Source organism: Oncorhynchus masou, chromosome 21 (assembly GCF_036934945.1).
Source record: "Oncorhynchus masou masou isolate Uvic2021 chromosome 21, UVic_Omas_1.1, whole genome shotgun sequence".
Classification (NCBI taxonomy): domain Eukaryota; kingdom Metazoa; phylum Chordata; class Actinopteri; order Salmoniformes; family Salmonidae; genus Oncorhynchus; species Oncorhynchus masou.
The window spans coordinates 15,739,514-15,760,697 of record NC_088232.1 but is presented as its reverse complement, the minus strand read 5'-3'; the positions used below and the strand labels follow the sequence as shown (position 1 = coordinate 15,760,697).

Here is a 21,184-nt window from a genome sequence, read left to right as displayed (position 1 = left end):
ATCTTAACCAGGAGGGGATTGAATGTCTCATCTAGGCACCAGTCTTTCTAGCTAACACTCCATGTCATTGCCAAAGAGACTGGCCTTTCGGGAATCGCAACGTTCAATATGCAGCTGGATTTACAGCGCAGTTGTAAATTGGTTGTTGGAAAAAACACAAATATTTTCCATGTGGCACCTCTAAAATAGAATTAGAATTATAACAAAGTCAAAAAATTAAGTTTAGCTGTTAGCTAGGCAATTTATTGTATTTTGAGGCTGAAGATCAAAGCAGAGAGGTTTTGTGGTTGGAATTGCAGTATGCACTTAGTTTAAGAATTTAGACATGAGCAATAAACTTTTGACAGACTGGCTTTGTCAGGACAAACAAGGATACCAACGTGTTCTGTGTCGGAAAAAACGTTTGGATAATTGTTGTGATTGGAGGATAGCTGTGAGGGTTATCGAATCAGGATCAACTCCACTGTTCTCCATGAGGTCATTAATAATTGAATGTTCATATTTGAAGGTGGCAGAAAGGCCAGTCTCTATTGCAATGACAAGGAGTGGCAAGAAGTAGAATGTTAGCTAAAGAGACTGGCACTCAGGCTTGAATGTCTCTGCTGTCACCAAGAAGCTTGATCTTGTCATCAAGCTTCATCGCTTGCAAGTTTGCAAACCAGATGCAAAGCTGGAGCCCTGCGCTGGATATCATTTATTTGACACATCTTACATTTCTTATAATTAGCACACACCCCCAACCAGAAAAAAGTATGATATATATATATATATATATACACACACACAAACATATACAGTTGAAGTCGGAAGTTCACATACACTTAAGTTGGAGTATTTAAAACTCGTTTTTCAACCACTCCACAAATTTCTTGTTAACAAACTATAGTTTTGGCAAGTCGGTCAGGACATCTACTTCGTGCATGACACAAGTCATTTTTCCAACAATTGTTTACAGACAGATTATGTAACTTCTAATTCACTGTATCACAATTCCAGGGGGTCAGAAGTTTACATGCAAAGTTGATTGTGCCTATGAACAACTTGGAAATTTCCAGAAAATATTGTCATGGCTTTAGAAGCTTCTGATACGCTAATTGACATAATTTGAATCAATTAGAGATGTACATGTGGATGTATTTCAAGGCCTACCTTCAAACTCAAAGCCTCTTTGTTTGACATCATGGGACATAACCTATCGACAAAACCTGAAAGGCCGCTCAGCAAGGAAGAAGCCACTGCTCCAAAACCACTATAAAAAAAGCCAGACTACAGTTTGCAACTGCACATGGAGCAAAGATCGTAATTATATACACTGCTCAAAAAAAATAAAGGTAACACTAAAATAACACATCCTGCATCTGAATAAATGAAATATTCTTATTAAATACTTTTTTCTTTACATACTTGAATGTGCTGACAACAAAATCACACAAAAATTATCAATGGAAATCAAATTTATCATCCCTGGATTTGGAGTCACATTCCACGTGCCTGTATGACCTACCTACAACGCCTGGACATGCTCCTGATGAGGTGGCGGATGGTCTCCTGAGGGATCTCCTCCCAGACCTGGACTAAAGCATCCGCCAACTCCTGGGCAGTCTGTGGTGCAACGTGGCGTTGGTGGATGGAGCGAGACATGATGTCCCAGATGTGCTCAATTGGATTCAGGTCTGGGGAACGGGCGGGCCAGTCCATAGCATGAATGCCTTCCTCCTGCAGGAACTGCTGACACACTCCAGCCACATGAGGTCGAGCATTGTCTTGCATTAGGAGGAACCCAGGGCCAACCGCACCAGCATATGGTCTCACAAGGGGTCTGAGTATCTCATCTCGGTACCTAATGGCAGTCAGGCTACCTCTGGCGAGCACATGGAGGGCTGTGCGGCCCCCCCAAAGAAATGCCGCAGAACGTTCTCCACGGCGTCTCCAGACTCTGTCACGTCTGTCACATGTGCTCAGTGTGAACCTGCTTTCATCTGTGAAGAGCACAGGGCACCTGTGGCGAATTTGCCAATCTTGGTGTTCTCTGGCAAATGCCAAACGTTCTGCACGGTGTTGGGCTGTAAGCCCAACGCACACCCGTGGACGTCGGGCCCTCATACCACCCTCATGGAGCCCATTTCTGACCATTTGAAAAGACACATGCACATTTGTGGCCTGCTGGAGGTCATTTTGCAGGGCTCTGGCAGTGCTCCTCCTTGCACAAAGGCGGAGATAGCGGTCCTGCTGCTGGGTTGTTGCCCTCCTACGGCCTCCTCCACGTCTCCTGATGTACTGGCCTGTCTCCTGGTAGCGCCTCCATGCTCTGGACACTACGCTGACAGACACAGCAAACCTTCTTGCCACAGCTCACATTGATGTGCAATCCTGGATGAGCTGCACTACCTGAGCCACTTGTGTGGGGGTTGTAGACTCCGTCTCATGCTACCACTAGAGTGAAAGCACCGCCAGCATTCAAAAGTGACCAAAACATCAGCCAGGAAGCATAGGAACTGAAGTGTCTGTGGTCACCACCTGCAGAACCACTCCTTTATTGGGGGTGTCTTGCTAATTGACCTATAATTTCCACCTGTTGCCTATTCCATTTGCACAACAGCATGTGAAATGTATTGTCAATCAGTGTTGCTTCCTAAGTGGACAGTTTGATTTCACAGAAGTATGATTAACTTGGAGTTACATTGTGTTGTTTAAGTGTTCCTTTTATTTATTTGAGCAGTATATTTAATATGGCTTTCTGTGTGTGTGTGTGTGTGTGAATATATATATATATATATATATATATATATATATATATATATATTCACACACACACACAAAGAAGGCCAGGTGTATTGCTTCTTTAATCAGTACAACAACCGTGCTAACATAATTGCAAAAGTGTTTTCTAATGATCAATTAGCCTTTTAAAATGATAAACTTGGAATAGCTAACACAGCGTGCCATTGGAACACAGGAGTGATGGTTGCTGATAATGGGCCCCTGTACGGCTATGTAGATATTCCATTAAAAATCAGCCGTTTCCAGCTACAATGGTCATTTACAGCATTAACAATGTCTACACTGTATTTCTGATCAATTTGATGTTATTGGGATGGGGGGGCGCTAGAGAACGTGCTTTGCTTGAGCTCCACTCAATTCTGAAACAAATTCATATTTATCTTAACATCTCACAATCTATAACTTCAAATGTTGTCTGGCAATATGACAAATGTAAAAGGCACCAAAAAAGGGGAAGCTAAACAAGATCATTTGAATGAGATACACAAGGAACCAATTTCAACATGGCCGGCCCATGAGGAGTTAGCTGAAGATGATAACGTTAGCTCCCAAGAGTTCCCCACCGAACCTACTCAAAGTGACCTACTGGTTGCTATCATGCTATCAACTCACTAAGCAAGAAGGTGGACACAAGGTTGGCTGATATCTCAAAGAGTATTGGGACTTTGACTGAAACTGTGAAGGCAGCTAAGGGCAGGGTGCATGAAGTTGAGCAGACGACAGTTGATCACGTGGCCAGGCTACAGGACAAAGAGAAACAGTGCACAACATTCAAAAATGACAACAAAACCCTGAAAGCCCGAGTTGCATTCAAGACTCCAGAACATCCGAATATGTGGGATCCAGGAGGACACAGAGCGGGAAACCCACTGAATTAGTTTCGGAGCTGATACGGGCATTGCTTGGGAGTGAACACTTCAAAACGGCCATCCTGATCGACCGCACACACAGATCAGGCAACGAAGCCGGCCAAGTTCGCGCTACCAAGACCATTCATCGCACGGCTGCACTATCCCCAGACCAGGGATCTCATCCTCAAGCTGGCTAGTCATAAATTCCCCTTTAACTACAACAGAGCCAGGGTGACTTTCCAATTGAGCTTTAAGCACCAGCTGTCAGAGCAGCTCACAGATCACTGCACCTGTACATAGCTCATCTGTAAATAGCCCATCCAATCTACCTCATCCCCATTCTGTAGTTATTTATCTTGCTCCTTTGCACCCCAGTATCTCTACTTGCACATTAATCTTCTGCACATTCTACCATTCCAGTGTTTAATTGCTATATTGTAATTACTCTGCCACCATGGCCTATTTATTGCCTTACCTCTCTTATCCTCTTACGGATCCCTTCACGCGCCAATCCCTTTAGCGGGATTGATTTGACAACATCCAGTGAAATGGCAGCGCGCCAAATTCAAACTACAGGAATATCAACATTCAACATTCACAAAAATATATGTGTAATACATCAAAATAAAGCTTAACTTCTTGTTCATCCAGCCGCTGTGTCAGATTTCAAAAAGACAGCGCCCCGCATACAAACAAATGAAAATAATTTTTCAACCAGGCAGGTGCGACACAAAAGTCAGGAATAGCCATATAATAAATGCCATACCTTATCTTCTTTTTGCAATCTCAAATGTCTCATTGACACAATGAATGGTCGTTTTGTTCGATAAATTCCTTCTTTATATCCCCAAAAGTTATTTGGCGCGTTTGATTCAGAAATACACCGGTTCCAACTTGCCCAACATGACTACAAAGTATCTAATAAGTTACCTGTAAACTTGGTCCAAACATGTCAAACAACGTTCCTAATCCAACCTCAGGTATCCTAAAATGTAAATAATCAAATTTAACGGAATAAACTGTTCCCAATACCAGATAAAAACAATGTGAATCGCGTTCCAGTTCACACGCACTAAAACAGTAGAAGCCCACCTGGAGTGACACTTACAAAGAACAGCCCTACTTCTTCATTTCTCAAAAGAAAAACGAACACTCTAAAGACTGTTGACATCTAGTGGAAGCCATAGAAACTGCAACTAGGTTCCTCATAAATAGGGCTCCCCATAGAAACCATTGGAAAACACAATGACCTCAAAAATGTTTTTCCCTGGATGGATTGTGCTCGCGGTTTTGCCTGCCAAAACAGTTCTGTTATAATCACAGACATTATTCTAACGGTTTTAGAAACTTCAGAGTGTTTTCTATCCAAATCCACTAATTATATGCATATCCTAGCTTCTGGGCCTGAGTGGCAGGCAGTTTACGTTGGGCAGGCTTTTCATCCGGATGTGAAAATACTGCCCCCTATCCCAGAGAGGTTATCCTACCTCATTTGCAGATGCTGTATATAGATTTTTCTACTGTATGATTGTTTATTCCATGTGTAACTCTGTTGTATGTGTCGAACGACTTTGCTTCATCTTCGCCAGGTCGCAGTTGCAAATGAGAACTTGTTCTCAACTAGCCTACCTGGTTAAATACAGGTGAAATAAATAAATACAAATTCTAGCCAGATCTTACTTTGGAGGTGAGGAACCAATGGAAAGAGTATGATGAGTTAAGCAAAAAACACAGGTCGGTAAACATCCGATTTGGATTCCTCCTCCCAGCCCGGTTTAAGGTGACAGTCGAGGGATCAACACGTACGCTTGACAACCCAAGAGGCCAATCTGTTCTTGTCAAGCAAGCTCCCTGGCTGAGGATAAATACAGGCCAGGAATGTATTTGAATTTCCTGCCTATGTCTTTTCGATTAGAAGATCAGACATTGGGACTTATATGGATGGGTGAGATGTTATGGCATTGTTTAGTCTATCATGTTTTAGCGCCGCTCCCCCCCTAACGTGAGAGTTAAGTGTTATTTAATATTTGTTTATATGCGGAGCATCTATAGATGACTTAGGGTGTCTAGATATACAGCTTCAACTAAGGATTCGTTTGGGGAGGTCAACGAGTGCTTCGTTTGGTGAAGTCACTCAGTAATGGGACGGGAGGGGGGATGGGTTCTGTGTTTTATGTTTAATACAGGTGGCATGACAAGCTCCTGCATGGTGGGATGTTTTTCTTTTGGGTTTTGTATGCCAGCAACAACTTGCTCTTAAGTAAGAAATGCCACATAGTGACCGAGCACAGAGTAGACCTGGTGGAATAAAGATAGTCATCTGGAACTGTAATGGCTTAGGGCATGTCGTGAAACGAGCTAAGGTTCTTTCTCATCTAAATCACTGGGCGCTGACATAGTGCTTCTTCAAGAAACTCATATTAAACGCTTGGCTCAGGCCAAGCTACGAGTCAACTGGATCGGTTAGATATACCAGTCTAATTTTGATGCAAAAGCGAGAGGGGTAGCAATCCTGATAAGGAAACCCATTCCTTTTGTTTAATCATCCTTGATTTCAGATCCTAGTGGTCGGTATAGTATTGTGGTCAATTTATATGGACTCAACTTCAATGATCCATTCTTTTTTCAAAGGGTATTTAAGGCCATACCAAATATCTTGGATACAAGTGTTATTGTTGGGCGTGACTTTAACTGTACGTTAGATCCTCTTTTAGATAAACAGCTATCAAGGTCACTTCAACAATCAAATGCCAGTGTCTGTCTAAATACATTGATGACAAATCTTATTAACATTGTCGATATTTGGAGACGGACGCACCCAACAGATTGGGATTATTCTTTATTTTTGTCAGTTCATAAATCATATTCCAGAAGACTCCAAACTAATTTCAGCAACTGCATCAGTTACCCATCACCCTATTCTAATTAAGGACCACTCTCCTCTGTCCATTGTGTTGAAACTCGACAATAAGTCTACAGGTCGGCGACCGTGGCGCTTAGACGCATGCTTGTTGAAAGATGAGACTTTTTGTCAGTATTTGAAGGAGCAGATTGCCTTTTTCCTCGGCGCTAACGACACAGCGGATGTTGATGACTCCACCCTTTGGGAATCTCTAAAGCCTGTGATTCGAGGTTACATTTATTATACATCAGAGAGGATGAAACACGCCAATACAAGGCCGAGAGAAATTGAGAGTTAGGGGAACAGGAGAACGTTTTTAGGACGAATTCCTCGAATGCAGTCCTTGAGAAGATCACTAAGTTGAAATATGAATACAATACAATCCTTTCGAAACGGTTGGGATCTTAACTTGCTGGAACGTAACAAAGTTATTTTGAACTGGGTGACAAACCACAAATTATTAGCAAGACAGCTAAGGCATGTACAGGCATCTAGAGCTATTCACAAAATAAAAGACAAGACGGGTAAAATAGTAACAGATCCACAGGAAATTAATACATGCTTTGCGTGGTTTTACTCAGAGCTATACCAATCAAAATGTGATGCTACTGATCCACAAACTATGGAACACTTTCTCACTGAATGTGAACTTACTTCCTAAACTAGACAGGGAGGTAGCTGCTGCACTCAATGCAGGGATAACTTTAGAGGAAATTAACACAGCGACAGCACAATTTCCAAACAGCAAGGCCCCTGGGCCCGATGGATATGTAATAGAATTCTATAAGAAGTACTGTGCCAGTCTAACTCCACTTATGTTGCGAATGTTTAAACATTCCAAAGAAAATGCCAAACTCTCGCAAACACTGTATGAGGCTACAATAGCATTGATCTTGAAAAGAGATAGAGGTTCCATGGAGATGTCGTCTTATCGCCCAGTGTTATTACTCCCCATAGAAAATAAGGTATTGACAAAGATATTGGCAAACCGATTGAAAAAATATATTTCCGACATCATACACCCTGACCAGACAGGTTTTATCCCGGGCCGACATATACACTACAATTTGAGACGCCTTTTCAACGTAATGTATCATGATCATAAAGTTGAGGCAGTGGTAATAGCTCTTGACGCAGAGAAGAGTTTTTGATATCTGTTCTGGATCATTTTGGGTTTGGAAAGTCATTCCACCTGTTCAAGGGCTGCCGACAGGGGTGCCCTATTTCGCCTGCTCTCTTCGCTATAGCCATGGAACCCCTTGCAACTCTCATTCGTGCATGTGCCAATATAGCTCCGGTTAAAATAAAAGACATGCAGCACAAAATGTCCCTATATGCAGACGATGTTCTTTTGTTTTTATCCAAGCTTAAAACTTTTATTCCCCCTTTACTGAACTTGAAAAATAGATTCGGCTCCTGCTCTGGCTACAAGATGAACTGGCAGCAAAGCAAATTGATGCCAATATCACGGCCTGTGGATATGCAATTTCTGCAATCTACCCCATTTAGAACAATGATGGACAAGTTCGCAAGCCTTGTCATTGTTGTGACAAGAGAACTTGATCAGCTATTGAAAGTGAATAGGAACAAACATTTATCAGCTTAAACAAAATATAGATTTTTGGAAAACTCTGCCTCTCCTTGGTTGGTCGTATAGACACTATTAAAATGGTTCTCCTACCCAGGTTTCTTTACCTCTTCCAATGTCTACCCAATTTCATACCACAAAGCTATTTTAAGAAACTGGATTCAATAGTAATTCCATTTTTATGGGATAACAAGGCATCCAGAATTTGAAATGAGCATTTGTGCAAGTACAAGATAGAGGGGGGCTTTGGCCTTCCTCACTATAAACTATTATTGGGCTGCTAATCTGAACAGTGTGTCTTTCTGGAGGGAAGGTTTACCTGGGATGCGACAGAATTATATGCCTTCGTGGCTTTTGATTGAGCAGGCCTCCTGTCAACGTTCCTCACTCCCTGCACTTGGTAATAGTCCAGCATATGTGGAAAAAAGCCACCTATGACTCTAATCCAATCATTTGTCATACGCTTAGGATCTGGAAACAGATGAGGTATTTTCTTAACATACCCACTATTTACATAGACAGCCCAATTTGCCTGAATCATGCTTTCCCCCCTGCATTGGATGATATGGTGTTTTCACAGTGGAGGGAGAATGGGCTCACAGCAATTGGTAACTTATACATTAATGGTCAGTTAGCTTCATTTCAAATATTACAGGGTAACTTTAACATGCCAACAACACATTTTTCAGATACCTCCAAATCAGGAATTTCTTAAGGACACATTTCCCACAGTATGGCATTAAGCCAAATAATTCTACATAATTAGATAGCCTGATCCTTGTCAAAGCCTGATCCTTGTCAAACCCCATTCAAAAGGGTTGGTATGTATGATGTGCTAGGCCCACATAGAGGTATCCACAGACACTATTAAAAGGGCTTGGGAACAAGAACTTGGTTCATAAAGCTCAGATGAGGACTGGGTAGAGGCTTTCAGAAATATAAACCACAGTTCAGGGAATGCCAGACACAACCTTGTACAGTTTAAGGTGATACACAGGTTACATTACTCAAAAGTGAAACTACATAAAATATTTCCGGACACCTTACCACTGTGTGAGAGGTGCAAGCAGGATGAGGGGACGTTGACCCACTTATTCTGGACATGTCCTCAGTTACATGTTCTATTACTTATCTAAAGCCTTCAATAGAGTTATAGCCCCAGATCCATTGATCGCTCTGTTTGGTACAGTTGATGGGAATAACCAGGAAGGGAAGGCTGTCTCTCTTTGTACTCTATTAGCGAAAAGGCTCATATTGCAATTTTGGAAGTTGGAGACTGTACCTACCTTTGGAATGTGGTTACGGGATTTAGGGAATGTAATACATATGGAAAAGATTCGATACAATACCTCCAAGAAGTCCAGGGTTTTACAAAATATGTCAGCCGATACTGGATAAATGGTCAAGTAGCGCTTCATAACTGGGTTGACAATCTGCTGCTACTCTGTGCTGTACTCCACTCAATATTTATTTTTGACTTAACACTGCTTTTAATGGCTATATGCTGTCTTCTTATACAAGTACCACCTAATAGGATTTAGTTTTATTTTGTGTATGGGTGAGTTAACTTTTGTCCTCTAAATTGGACATCCCATTCAACAGTGCATGTCAATGTTGCTGTCTTTTATTTTTTAAAATAATAAACATATAATAAAAAAGAAATGTTGATGTTATTTTAAATGGACATAAACTGCTTTTCTTTCAAAAACAAGGACATTTCTAAACGACCTCAAACTTTTGAACGGTAGTGTGTGTGTGTGTATATATATATATATATATATATATATATATATATATAAATAAAGGTATTGAAAATCTACCGTCTGTATTTTGAAATACCCCGGTATACGGTATAAAGATATATCGCCCAAGCCTAAATGCATTGCATTGGAACTCACTTTTACAGATGAGGAAAGACAGCCATTCAGACAGAGTTGGGTACATAGAGCCAGGGCCATAGGGAGAGATCAAACCGAGAGAGTCTGTCCTTATGACTGCTGTCCAGTCTCACAATCTCGTCACCCTGCTCTTGCCCATTTCTTCCTCTCTTTTTTCTCCCCCTTTCATTTATCCACCCTCAATCTCCACTCCTCTCCTACCTCTCCTATTATCGATCCTCTCTTTCTCTCTGCCCCTTTCTCTCTCTCCCTCCCTTCGTCTGATGAAAGCTCTCTCTCCATCAGTCTCTCCCTGCCTCTAATTATGCGCCCCACTCGGCCCTGGTAGAAAAGCCACAGCACTGAACCCAGGCTTATTACTGACACACACACACACACATTTTGTGGCTATAACAGAGCTCTTATCTGTTCTCTCTCAGATAGGAAGGCTCAATTGAAGTAGTGAATAACTACTATGTCCTAACGTTCAACATGTTGCGCTTTCAGATGGGATCTGATGTTAAATGCACAACTATACACTCCAGCTAGGTACGCTGACCTCTCTTCCCTCATCCTTCCCTTCCTCTTCTTCTCTCCTCATCATTGCTCTCCTTGGGGCTGCAGGTAGCCTAGTGGTTAGAGGATTGGGCCAGTGACTGAAAGGTTGCGAGAACGAATCCCCGCGCTGGCAAGGTAAAAATCTGTCATTTTGCCCCTGAACAAGGCAGTTAACCCACTGTTCCTAGGCTGTCATTGTAAATCAGAATTTGTTCTTAACTGACTTGCCTAGTTAATAAATAATGGTGAAATATATATTTTTTAATTCTCTGCTCTCTCCAGAGTGTACAGTGCGCGACACCAGGGGTTCTCAAAGTAGGTCAGAGGAAGGTACTGCAGGGTATCCGCAGCCAGATCAATATATTATATATATATATATATATATATATATATATATGCAAAGCTGTCATCAAGTCCAAGGGTGGCTAAATATATTTTGATTTGTTTAACACTTTTTTGGTTACTCCATGATTCCATGTGTTATTTCATAGTTTTGATGTCTACACTGTTATTCAAAAAATTGTAGAAAATAGTAAAAAATATATTTAAAAAAAAACTTGAATGAGTAGGTGTGTCCAAACTTTTGATTGGTACTGTAATATTACATTTCATATGTTTATGAGTATTACTAACATATTAACCACATGTTGGCCAAGGGATCTGTGGAATAAGTTTAGAGGGTGTAATTTGTTCAACCTCTCTTTCATATTGTCTGAGATCCCCAAGGATTGGAAAGTTGCCATAGTCATCCCCCTCTTCAAAGGGGGAGACACCCTGGACCCAAACTGTTACAGACCTATATCCATCCGGCCTTGCCTATCTAAGGTCTTCGAAAGCCAAGTCAACAAACAGGTCACTGACCATCTCGAATCCCACCGTGCCTTCTCCGCTGTGCAATCTGGTTTCCGAGCCGGTCACGGGTGCACCTCAGCTATGCTCAAGGTACTAAATTATATCATAAGCGCCATCGATAAAAGACAGTACTGTGCAGCAGTCTTCATCGACCTGGCCAAGGCTTTCGACTCTTTCAATCACCATATTCTTATCGGCAGACTCAGTAGCCTCGGTTTTTCTAATGCCTGGTTTTTCTAATGCCTGGTTCACCAACTACTTTGAGACAGAGTTCAGTGTGTCAAATCGGAGGGCATGCTGTCCGGTCCTCTGGCAGTCTCTATGGGGGTGCCACAGGGTTCAATTCTCGGGCCGACTCTTTTCTCTGTATATATCAATGATGTTGCTCTTGCTGCGGGCGATTCCCTGATCCACCTCTAAGCAGACGACACCATTCTGTATACTTCCGGCCCATCCTTGGACACTGTGCTACCTAACCTCCAACTGCTCTTAACCGCTAGTAAAACCAAATGCATGCTTTTCAACCGTTCGCTGCATGCAACCGCACGCCCGACTAGCATCACCACCCGGGATGGTTCCGACCTAGAATATGTGGACATCTATAAGTACCTAGGTGTCTGGCTAGACTGTAAACTCTCCTTCCAGACTCATATCAAACATTTCCAATCTAAAATCAAATCTAGAGTCGGTTGCACAAAGTTTCGATCCCGCAACAAAGCCTCCTTCACTCACGCCGCCAAACTTACCCTAGTAAAATTGACTATCCTACCGATCCTCGACTTCGGCGATGTCATCTACAAAATAGCTTCCAATACTGTACTCAGCAAACTGGATGCAGTTTATCACAGCGCCATCCGTTTTGTTACTAAAGCACCTTATACCACCCACCACTGCGACCTGTATGCTCTAGTCGGCTGGCCCTCGCTACATATTCGTCGCCAGACCCACTGGTTCCAGGTCATCTACAAGTCCATGCTAGGTAAAGCTCCGCCTTATCTCAGTTCACTGGTCATGATGGCAACACCCACCCGTAGCACGCGCTCCAGCAGGTGTATCTCACTGATCATCCCTAAAGCCAACACCTCATTTGGCCGCCTTTCGTTCCAGTTCTCTGCTGCCTGTGACTGGAACGAATTTAAAAAAAATCTCCCTCACCAACTTCAAACATCTGCTATCTGAGCAGCTAACCGATCGCTGCAGCTGTACATAGTCTATCGGTAAATAGCCCACCCAATTTTACCAGTTTATATTTATTTACTTTTCTGCTCTTTTGCACACCTATATCTCTACCTGTACATGACCATCTGATCACTTATCACTCCAGTGTTAATCTGCAAAATTGTAATTATTCGCCTACCTCCTCATGCCTTTTGCACACAATGTATATAGACTTTTTCCCTACTGTGTTATTAACTTGTTAATTGTTTACTCCATGTGTAACTCCGTTGTCTGTTCACACTGCTATGCTTTATCTTGGCCAGGTCGCAGTTGCAAATGAGAACTTGTTCTCAACTAGCCTACCTGGTTAAATAAAGGTGAAAAAAATAAAAAATAATAATTATACAATGTGATATTATTCATCTAGAATATATGTTCTTAAACCTGGGCAACATGGGTGTGGGAGGCTCACATGGATATTGGTATCCACAGTAAAGTTTCTCCAACTGTCATCCATTTTACAACTCAATACTTCTTATGCACTGTAATGTAAGCTTTAAAACTATAAAGTTCTCTCTGCCTCTTGGCAAAACGTGTAGAATTACAGGATATTAGCTTTAAAGCTGCAAGAGACCCGACAAGAAGTTGCCCCAATCCCTCCTTCTTAATTAGGCAACTTTTGCACATTTGTTGATGTCTTGAGTGAGGGAAGTGCTGTAAATTAAAAGGACTCAATGTATTTTGAAAGATGAGATGCTGCGGGTTATAATAAATACAACTTTGATGTCATACAAGCCAAACTCCTGTGAGTCCAAACGTGTCACGTGTCACATTTCCATATCGTAAAACACGTGTCAACGTTTAGGATCACCATGTTTGATGTGGAGTTACAAGATGACATGGCGTCATACCCCGGGTTGCTCTGTACAGAATGAGCCAACGGTTGTCTATTGTGGAGCGCGCACCTGAATGCACGCACGACTCTTTTCTATGCACGCCAACATTACGATCGGTTTCTCCGAATTGCCCTATGAAAGCCTAACACTAAGATTGTATTTTATAAGTTCACTCGTCATGTCAACCATCTTTAAAAGGAAGCCAACATATACCAACTTTCCCCATGCCTCTCTGTCAACATACAAGGATTAGCAGATTAATCTGCTAATGTAAAAAGGCTTTTCAGTAAAATAATAGAACATTGTTGGCTAAATATTTTGCTGATACGGTTTCGAAAAGCTAAACAAAGTTGATGCTAAAACCAACTGTGACCCAAAGCTAACAGACACCCTCTTAAATGTATTAATTTAAAGACAAAAGGCACATTTGCAGATTGATGTGAACAGCATGAATTCATCAGTATGGTAATGAGAGCACCAGACAGACAGGACAGAGACAGACAGGATAGAGAGAGGTGAGAGATAGAGTGACCTCTAACTGTATTTGAAACAACACTCTAGTCAACTGCCACTCAAACTCCTCCTACCCACACAAATCATCACTGATCTTTAACACTGACAACACAGACAGTGGTAGTGTTCTGGCCCCATTTAGAATGTAGACAACTTAACCAGAGGCGGTTTGGCCATCTGACAATTCTGGCAAATGCCAGACGGGCTGGACAATTGTTTTGTTGGGTGGGCTTGTCACAATTTGCACAAGCAAAATGTTATTTTTTTTACATAAATATAAAACATTGAAAAAGGTGACGTGGCCAGAGGCCTGTTAAGATTTAAAAAAAAATGTTTTGCACAATTTCTTTGTTATACTAATCTTTAATGAGCCTTTGGCTGATCAGAGGACAATGGCAGGCCCTCCCAACCAAGATGGGCCGGCCCGGTATTCTGAGCTCACACAAAAACGTGGCATCAGCAGACACCTGCTCCAACGCTGTCATCAGTTAGACAGCCAAGGTCATGGATCGTAAAAAACGGAAAGGGTGCCTATAAAGGTAGAGCACATTCTACATTGTCACCTCACTCAAAACGTCCTATTTTTTGGCCGGCTAAAACCATGATTTAGTCGAACAGTAAAGTGCATTATCCTCTTGATTCCTGTAATGAAAGTGTCTGCCCTGCCCTGTGCCCTTGCTGGGGCCTGCTGCTGTGATGAGCGAGCCACTCTCTCTCTCCCGCCACTCTCTCGCCCCCCCCAATCCATCCTATCGAGAGAAAAATTGTCTGATCGTATAACATTTCAAAATGCAATTCAGGGAAAAACAAAGCTTTGGAAAAGTCGCCCCTTCATTCCTGTCAAAGTATATTTCTTTTCTCAACACTCAATATTCAGCTCAAGAGCAACTATTTTACAACCAACATATTTCATATAGCTTTGAGATATGGAGGTCTATATGTCTCATGGGTAGTAGCTTACAACTCCAACTTTTTTTAAGGTCTTTACATTTACTGTTGGATGAATACATGGACACTAGAAGTGAGTATTATAGTCAGAGTTAGCGATCCAGTTAATGTGCTTTGAGTTTTCACTTCCTCAGCTGTTGAACCCCAAATTAATTAGCCTATGATACTAGTTAGTGCACATAAAGATGTACGCAATTCATGTCTTTTCAAAATAAAAAAGCTGGAGTCCTATTTTGACAGTAAAATATAGCAACTATATCGTCTAATTGACAACCCAAAACTCATGACAATCACTGGATTAGGTTGCACATCAACATATCTTGAATTGTGTATTCCTGCTTGGACGTGTTAGATAAAACAACTTAATTCTTGAATACCTCAGTAGTGTGTTTATTATACTTATGAATTACTTCTTAAGATTACTATTTGGTGTCGCCATATGAAAAAGTAAGTGGCACCAGTGACAACAAGGGAACATGTTAGTCTGTAGCCCTGTAATAGTAATTAACACACCCCCCACCCCTAGTAATCCTTCTCACCCCCCTTAAATGATTTAGATGCACTATTGTAAAGTGGCTGTTCCACTGGATGTCAGAAGGTGAATTCACCAATTTGTAAGTCGCTCTGGATAAGAGCGTCTGCTAAATGACTTAAATGTAATGTAAATGTGTTGATTCAAGGGAAATATCTGAGTTGAGTTGGCGGCACAAGCCACAATGTGGGCTTGTTTTGAAACTGTAAAAAGTAATGCCGTTTTCAGACAGTAGGCCCTGTAATGTGCGTACTGAAAATCCACCATCAAATGGTCTCTTCCTCCCCTCTCCCCATCTCTCCCTCCATCTCTCCCACTCCCTCTCACAGGGCCTATTATCGTGTGGCTCCAATGCAATGTCCTTATCGCCTCTTTCTTATGCTAATGAGCCGGCGGCTCCCTTTCTGCCCGTGTCAGAGCTGTATGTTGCCAACCTGACTTTATAATTACACTTAATTACACCAGAGCAGACTACTGGCAAACATCCCCTTGTAGTCTAACTGGAAGAGGGGATGGAGGGTGTGTGTGAGAGAGCAAGCGAGCGAGTCAAAACAGAACACAATGTGGTGTCATAAATGTGCTCTCCTTGGAGGTTGCGATTGTACATGTTGGGTATCTGCCGGGCTAAGAGCTTCTAGTTTGTTGTGTTCTGATAAACAGTATTATAGCAAATAGCTTCGCTATCATAATTATTATGCATGTACTATTCTGGCAGTACATACTAGTGTGTTACCCGTCCCTGTGTTGCATAACACAGTCCCCATCACTCCACAGATGGCACTCTACCACCCATAGACACACTCCTGCTTGGTCCCGGCCCCACACATATGCATGCATGAACGCACACAGAAACACATACACAAAAAAAATGCGTATGCGTTTACCTCTGTGTGACGAGTGTGTATGCCAGCATGTGCGTGTGTACAGAGCGTCGGACTGTGTGTGTGTCTACACCACCTCGTGTGTGTGTGTGTGTGTGTGAGCGCGAGTGAGAATGGGTACCTCAGAGTGTGTGACGGGGGTGTTGCCGATGCCAGCATTGACAGAGGTCCAGGAGCGTGCAGTGAGGACACAGGCGAAGAGGGGGTAGAGGTCCCCCGCACCCAGGCGTCGGCTGTACCTCTCGATCCCATTCAGGTCCCCCTTAATCAGGGACTGCCACAGACGACAATAGCTTAGCCGGAAGTCTGGCAGCAGGATCTGGAGGGAAAAGAAAGTACAGGGGCTTAAAAATGCACCAGTAGTCCAGTTCTCACTGAGTCTAAAACAGTGAGACTTAAAATTCAACTCTAAAAACAGTACCTGTGAAATGAAAAGTATTCATGACTGAGTGTGTGTCTGTGTGCGTGCGAGCGAGCAAGAGAGTGAAAGACACAATCATTCTGATGCATTAAGGCGGCTATTACTCTATTCGTGTGTGTGTGTGTGTGTGTATGTATGTATATATATATATATAAATAAGTGATAATGTGTGAGTATGTGTGTGTACGTGCATGTGTGTACAAGTGCACGACAAGAGCGTCCTGATGCATTAACCAAGCTCTCCTCCTCGCTGTATTTACAGAGTAAAAAGCTCAGCCAATCCCCATCAAAGGAACACTTGCTCATTAGCATACCAATGAAGCACAGCAGCACTTTGAGACTACCACACGATTAACAAACAAACAAACACACACACACACACACACCATTAACATGAAAGCAGCGTGTAACATGGAAAAATTGCCCCCAATAGAAATAACACACAAGCGGAGAATTAACATTCTGTCCAAAGCCAGGCTCAGATCTCAACTCATTACTGCTAAATTGGTTCCATTATGGTCAAAGGAAGGAAGAGGGGAGGAGAGTGGGTTCTCTTTCTATTTCACTCTCACGCTCTCTTTCTTGTTCATCCTTTCATAAGCCAGCATCAGAGGAGCATAATTCATCACCAAATGATCTTTATGATTGCACTTACAACCACTACATCTACCATCCTGGGCTGACAGAGGCCCAGGGATTTGTATGCATGGCGCACCTGTGTGTGTGTGTGTGTGTATGTGTGTGTGTGTATATGTGTGTGACTGTCAAACATGCTGCTGGATTTGTCTGATGGTGAAGCACATCTTTGCAGTTTATTGAAAAGCTTTCAGTCTGCTCTAGCGTGAATGTATGTCAGTGCCGGTTGGTGCCGTTTAAGATGAGGGAGGATGTTTTTTTTTGTTTTTTTTGTGAGCACGGCCTTATTTCTATTACAACATATAGGATGACTGTCATTCATATTCCATTCATCCAGCTCAATGTCGAAAGGTTTAGGCTACTTACCACATGATACTCAAATTTTCCCCATAACCATCATGAAGTTGCTACAACCTAGCGTACGAATAGAAATGTACAACATAGATGCACAGGTCGATAGACAAATGTGCGTAATCAAGGTGTGAGACAGTGACACATTCAATGCCGCCTTGCACACTCTTGCCAGCACCTAGCTGACCTAGTGTGTAATCTTTAGTACAACAGTTGCAAACAAGAGTTTCTATTAGACAAATTCAGGTACATTCATCCTCGTTTGCGTCTGTTTAAGAAACGTTTTTCAACAGAATCAGCGGAATGAATACATCCCTATCCCGAAAACACAATTAACTCATGGCAGCCACATAAAAATGATCACTATGGTCATTACATAATTCCTTCTCACATCTACGTGCTCTCATCCTCTCACCTTTTCCCTTCGTACTACATTGCACAAGATAACAGCTGTCTGACCCGGTCGAAAAAAACCTTTCCAAGCCAAACCTCCATTGCATAACCGCTAACTGCTACACACAGCCTACATCATTGTTACCATATTAGCTCACGTTATAGTCAGCATAGCTACTAGGGCCCTGGTGGCAATAAATTAATCAAACCAAACGCTTACCTAGACTTGGAAGACTTCCAATGTTAGCCAACGTGCAATCATTGGAAAATAAAACAGAGGACCTATGATTAAGATTATCCTACCAACGGGACATTAAAACAGACTGGAATATGTTCCGGGATTTTATTTATTTCACCTTTATTTAACCAGGTAGGCCAGTTGAGAACAAGTTCTCATTTACAACTGCGACCTTGCCAAAATAAAGCAAAGCAGTGCGACAAAACACAATATTACACATGGCATAAACAAATGTACAGTCAATAACACAATAGAACAATTTGTATACAGTATGTGCAAATGAAGCAAGGAGGTAAGGCATTGAGGAGAATACCACCTCAGTCATCGGCTTCATCAATAAGTGTATTGACGACTTCGTCCCCAGTGACCGTACGTACATATCCCAACCAGAAGCCATGGATTACAGGCAACATCCGAAATCGAGCTAAAGGCTAGAGCTACCGCTTTCAAGGAGCGGGACACTAATCCGGAAGCTGAAAAGAAATCCCGCTCTGCCCTCAGACGAACCATCAAACATGCAAAGCGTCATTACAGGATTAAGATTAAATCCTACTACACTGGCACTGACGCTCATCGGCTGTGGCAGGGCTTGAAAACTATTACGGACTAGAAAGGGAAACCCAGATGCGAGCTGCCAAGCGACGCACGCCTACCAGATGAGCTTAATGCCTTTTATGCTCGCTTCAAGGCAAGCAACACTGAAGCATGCATGAGAGCACCAGCTGTTCTGGATGACTGTGTGATGATGCTCTTGGTAACTGATGTGAGCAAGATCTTTAAAATAGGTCAACATTCACAAAGCAGACGGATTACCAGCACGTGTAATCAAAGCATGCACCGACCAACTGGCAAGTGTCTTCACTGACATTTTCAACCTCTCCCTGATGGAGTTTGTAATACCAATTATGTTGCAAGCAGACCACCATAGTCCCGGTGCCCAAGAAAGTGAAGGTAACCTGCACTGTTGGTTAAGGCCTTGTAAGTATGCATTTCACGGTAAGGTCTACACATGTTGTATTTGGCACATGTGACAGTTTGATTTGTTAGCCATAGCCAGCTAGCAAACATAATATCCCTCCCTGTTTAAGCAGGCTAAACTAGCTCGCTCCATTTGCTCTCCTCCATTTTTGAAGAATTTCATTTGTTCAAAACTGTAACTACTCACCACATTTTATGCACTGCAATGCTAGATAGCTGTAGCTTATGCTCTCAATGCTGGATTAATTATCTGATCCTTTGATTGGGTGGACAACATGTCAGTTCATCCTGCAAGAGCTCTGACTGGTTGGAGGACATCCTCCAGAAGTTGTCATAATTACTGTGCAAGTATATGGAAGGGGGTGAGAACAATGAGCCTCCTAGGTTTTACATTGACTTCAATGTACCCAGAGGAGAATGGAAAATATCTGTCCTCTGGCTACACCATGGTGCTATCCCAGAGAGTATTGTTGAGACTACTGTACACCTTCATTGTAAAACAGTGTGTTTTGATGAATGATTTCGTGACGTGAATATAAATTAGTATAGTTTTATCTAAGGATAACTTTTGTTTCACTACTTTAATTTGATGAAATTCACTGAGGATGGTCCTCCCCTCCCTCCTCTGAGGAGCCTCCACTGGTCAGTGTGTGTGAGCACGTTCATGACTGTGCTACTCTCTACTTGCGTGTGTATGTCTATACTGATGACCCAGGGTGTCGGGTAAAAATTAGGTGTAATGTGTGATTAATGCTGCTTTACCAGGTTCCTCCATCGGCCTGGCTAGAACCTCAAATGCCTCATCTGATAGAGGGCCTGATCCTGTTACAAAATATACACCCGAACACCCCCCCCCCTCCCATCTTACCTGATACAGGCCATGGTCCAGTAAGACAATCTCAGTCTTCTTGGTGTTGGGACACCTCCTCACCAACACATTGCCTGGGTGGGGGTCACAGTGGACGAAGCCATGCACAAATATCATCTCACTGTACATCTTCCCCAAGTTCTGAGAAATCTGGAGAGAGGGAGGGAGAGATAAGTGTGGTGCAAGAGATGGGGTGCTTGTGTGTGTGCTTCCATTCTACAATACAGTATAGCTAACCTAAAATCATCAGCATGATCTAAAACACACTCACACAGACTATCTGTATATGTATGCTGGGCTGGTATAAATTGGGCATTTCACTTTATTTGTACTCAGCATCTTAACAGTTCTATAGTATACAAGGAGAGAACAGAATATACAAAGCCAGACAGGTTTATAAATCCTACACAATCATTCCATTCGTTTTTGGTTCAGTTGTGATATGGATCTACACACAGCAATGCAATCTTGAAAAAGCAGGGAGGACACAGCAGACTGCAGCAATGTCACTTTTACAATGAAGCTGCACAGTTTGTCCTACAACCAAATACATAGCCAAATATGCACCCACACACAGGTGTCTGTTTGAGACAATCAGTCCAGGGGGCCGCGCGCGTGTGTGTTTGATGCGCAGATGAATCACAGCATGTTGAGTCACTGCGTCGTGATGTGTGTGTGACAGTCTCACAGAGGAGAAGCAGGGCACAGTGTGTGTCAATCGAAAATCACCAGACAAAACATTCAACAAGAAAAGAAACAATCACTTCCAACTCTGACTCAGTGTGTAGTTACGTTGTCAAAAGCTTTATTATTGGAGAGAAGGCAGATGAGAGGGTGTTTGTGTGTGTATGTTAAACATAAAAAAGTACACAATTTCAAAATCCTTCACCCACTTTACCCAGCCATAGGAACCCCATGAAGTGGTCTTCGTCTTTGGGCTGGGCTAAGTCGACTAATGTCAG

General features: G+C 42.4%; 1 protein-coding gene across 2 annotated transcripts in view; it reads right to left on the bottom strand.

Annotated features, from left to right (window-relative positions):
* The window catches only part of adck1 (aarF domain containing kinase 1), a 185,169-nt gene that overhangs the window by 40,571 nt on the left and 123,414 nt on the right, over positions 1–21,184 (bottom strand). For both annotated transcript variants that reach the window (XM_064927552.1, XM_064927551.1), the window contains exons 8-9: positions 20,223–20,372; positions 16,459–16,656 (exon numbers count right to left, since the gene is read on the bottom strand). In XM_064927552.1, the coding sequence (XP_064783624.1) occupies positions 16,459–16,656; positions 20,223–20,372 (348 nt within the window). The remainder of the gene's footprint in view (positions 1–16,458; positions 16,657–20,222; positions 20,373–21,184) is intronic.